The 2,423-nt window shown below is 35.2% G+C and overlaps 1 protein-coding gene across 1 annotated transcript; it reads right to left on the bottom strand.

The window, feature by feature from the left end:
- Positions 1–6: 6 nt before the first annotated feature.
- On the bottom strand, positions 7–1,750 carry LOC111406130. Its single transcript, XM_023035348.1, has 2 exons — positions 860–1,750; positions 7–687 (listed from the first exon to the last, which is right to left on the bottom strand). Exons 1-2 carry the CDS (start codon positions 1,400–1,402, stop codon positions 43–45), a joined length of 1,188 nt encoding a protein of 395 aa, XP_022891116.1. The 5' UTR covers positions 1,403–1,750; the 3' UTR covers positions 7–42.
- Positions 1,751–2,423: the final 673 nt, after the last annotated feature.

The raw sequence follows: 2,423 nt of genomic DNA, 5'->3' as shown, positions 1-2,423 counted from the left end.
TAAAAATAATTGATGATTACTCTGCACATTAACAACACTACCCTACATATTGAAGTGCATAAGTTTTGGTGCAATCCTCAACAACCTATCCAAAGCATCGGTTGTGAATTTCCTTGCAAACAAGAAACAAACACTGCTTTTCTTCCCATTGTACTCACATTTGCTCCCATTTCTCAACTTCTCCAAAAACTCTGGAGTAATATGAGTTCTTATAAACTTTCCCGGGTGGGGCCCGCCTTTCGACCAGTCAACCCAAGTCAAACTTCTATTGGAATTCCTCTGCCCAAATCTCATACTTACAAATGTTGGCAAATAATGTTCGTCAGCATAACAAGAACCCTTGCAATAATTTTGATATACAGGAAAATATTTTCTGTCTGAGACAACTTCAATTGCAAGATCTCTATCGATCTCAAACCATTGGGAGCCTTTTCTCCATTGTTGGAGTTTGATCATTGGGTTCATTTGACTGTTGTACCTGCCTCGTCCGACCGGACCAGGTAGATCGTATGCCTCGACAAAATTCTGGGTAGAATTCATTAGGTATGAGTAGATGGTAGAAAAGTTATACAGGGGAATGCATGATTCGGAGACGAGAACAAAACGTTGGTTCGAGAAGTCAAGAAGAGCATTGGCTAGTAGTCTACGTTCGGCTTCAATCATGTTAGCTTGCCCCCATTCAACTTTCTGCATTGTTCAGAGAGAATTATATTAGTCCAAGTTTTTCAATGGGATAACACGTTGGAGTAATATACATACCAAGGCTCTAAGAGCAAACGTATTCAAATGCTCACACACTAGAACAAGGTTTTTCAAGACACGATAAAGAGTGAAAATGAGCAAATTAAATTAAGCTAACCTTACTAGGGATTCTTCTGCCATGGAAGATTGAAGATTCAGGCTCTGTTTCATTGAAAGAAGGGTCTGAATGCACATAGATTGAGTAGAGTCCTTCATATCCTTTAAAGAACTTCTCCCAAAGAGGCGCTAATAGAACCGGCCCTCTTGTCAAGAACATGAAGGCAATTTTCGAGTTGTAAGGAAAAGGAAATTCTTGAATTCTAGGAGTCATTGAGGCTCTCCATAGCAATTCTTCGTCAGTCATGTTATGCGTAAGGTTAGAAGGCCGTTCTAGATATTCTTTCGACCCAACATAGCTTGTATTTGAAGTATTCTTATCAGTGGGTAATAACAATGTTGATTGTGAAGTAAAAATGGAGAATTGGCCACTGTTGAGTTGGAGATTGAATGAGAAGCTTTTGTAATGAAAACAAAGGATTATACCGAAAGTCAAGCCGCAGACGAAGAAGAAAAACCAAGAAAGGAGATTAACTAGGGGTAATGGACCATTAATATGCTTGACAGCAGCAGCAGCAAAAGGACCTTGGTTCTGGTTCTTCATTCCGGTCGGTGGAGAGAGGTGGGGCGTTGTGGTGTTGGTGGTGAGTGGTGGAGGGAGGAAGAATCTTGGGTTTCTTCTGAGATAGGAATATCTATATACAGTTTCCCATTATAAATTACAAATGAATGGAAAATTCAGAGAAATACAGTCACTTTCAAGACTAGTATATTTAAAGAAGGTTAAACAAGGGAAGAATATTCAAAAAATAGGCATGAAGTTGGGAAGGAAAGAACTGTTCGGCGTGTTGAATTCAGAGATACCTTCACCTTTTTATCAAACTCAAATTGATTTCGGAAGTTGGCTTTCTTGACCATGGAATTAGACAAATCCACAGAGTCAAATTTGCATACAAATAGAACGCGTACAAGTGCACTATTCATATTGAAAAGTCGAGAATTTATAGTTCGTTTGAGATGGAAAGTTATCCGTAAATTCAGCATGGAATGATAAACGCGTTGCACGGGTTGAAAAGTCGAGAACATGATTTATATAAGAATGACCATTTCCTTAAATTCGGTATTGACAGATATAGAAGAAAATCTGTCTTTATTTCTCCAAGTAGTGATGTTACAGAAAAATGCAGTTCTTGCAAAAATCATTATTTTGGGGCTCGTTTGGTTTGTGTTTTAACTTTCAGTTTTGAGTTATGAGTATATTTTCAAATTTCAGTTTCGAGCATCTCTTTTAAGATTGTTAAAAAGGCATTTTGTTTAACATTTTGAAAAACTATTACGTGTTTGAAATTTTGAAAAATTATTTTATTTCATTAAATTTTGATTATTCAATAATATAGAACAATTTCATGTTATATATTAGCAAGTAATATATACGTTTTAAAATTAGTGAATCTTACAATATTTTTCTTGAATAAAAACATATAATAAATTAAACATCGAAATATAGGAAATAAAAATAAAACTAATGACAGAGACTGAGAATATTTTTATCTATGTTTATTTAAATATATTTTTTGAAAATTTTTGAACTGTTTTTATTTTTATTTATTATTATTATTTGCAGA

This window comes from Olea europaea, chromosome 12 (assembly GCF_002742605.1).
Source record: "Olea europaea var. sylvestris chromosome 12, O_europaea_v1, whole genome shotgun sequence".
Classification (NCBI taxonomy): domain Eukaryota; kingdom Viridiplantae; phylum Streptophyta; class Magnoliopsida; order Lamiales; family Oleaceae; genus Olea; species Olea europaea.
This window is presented reverse-complemented; position numbering and strand designations above follow the sequence as displayed.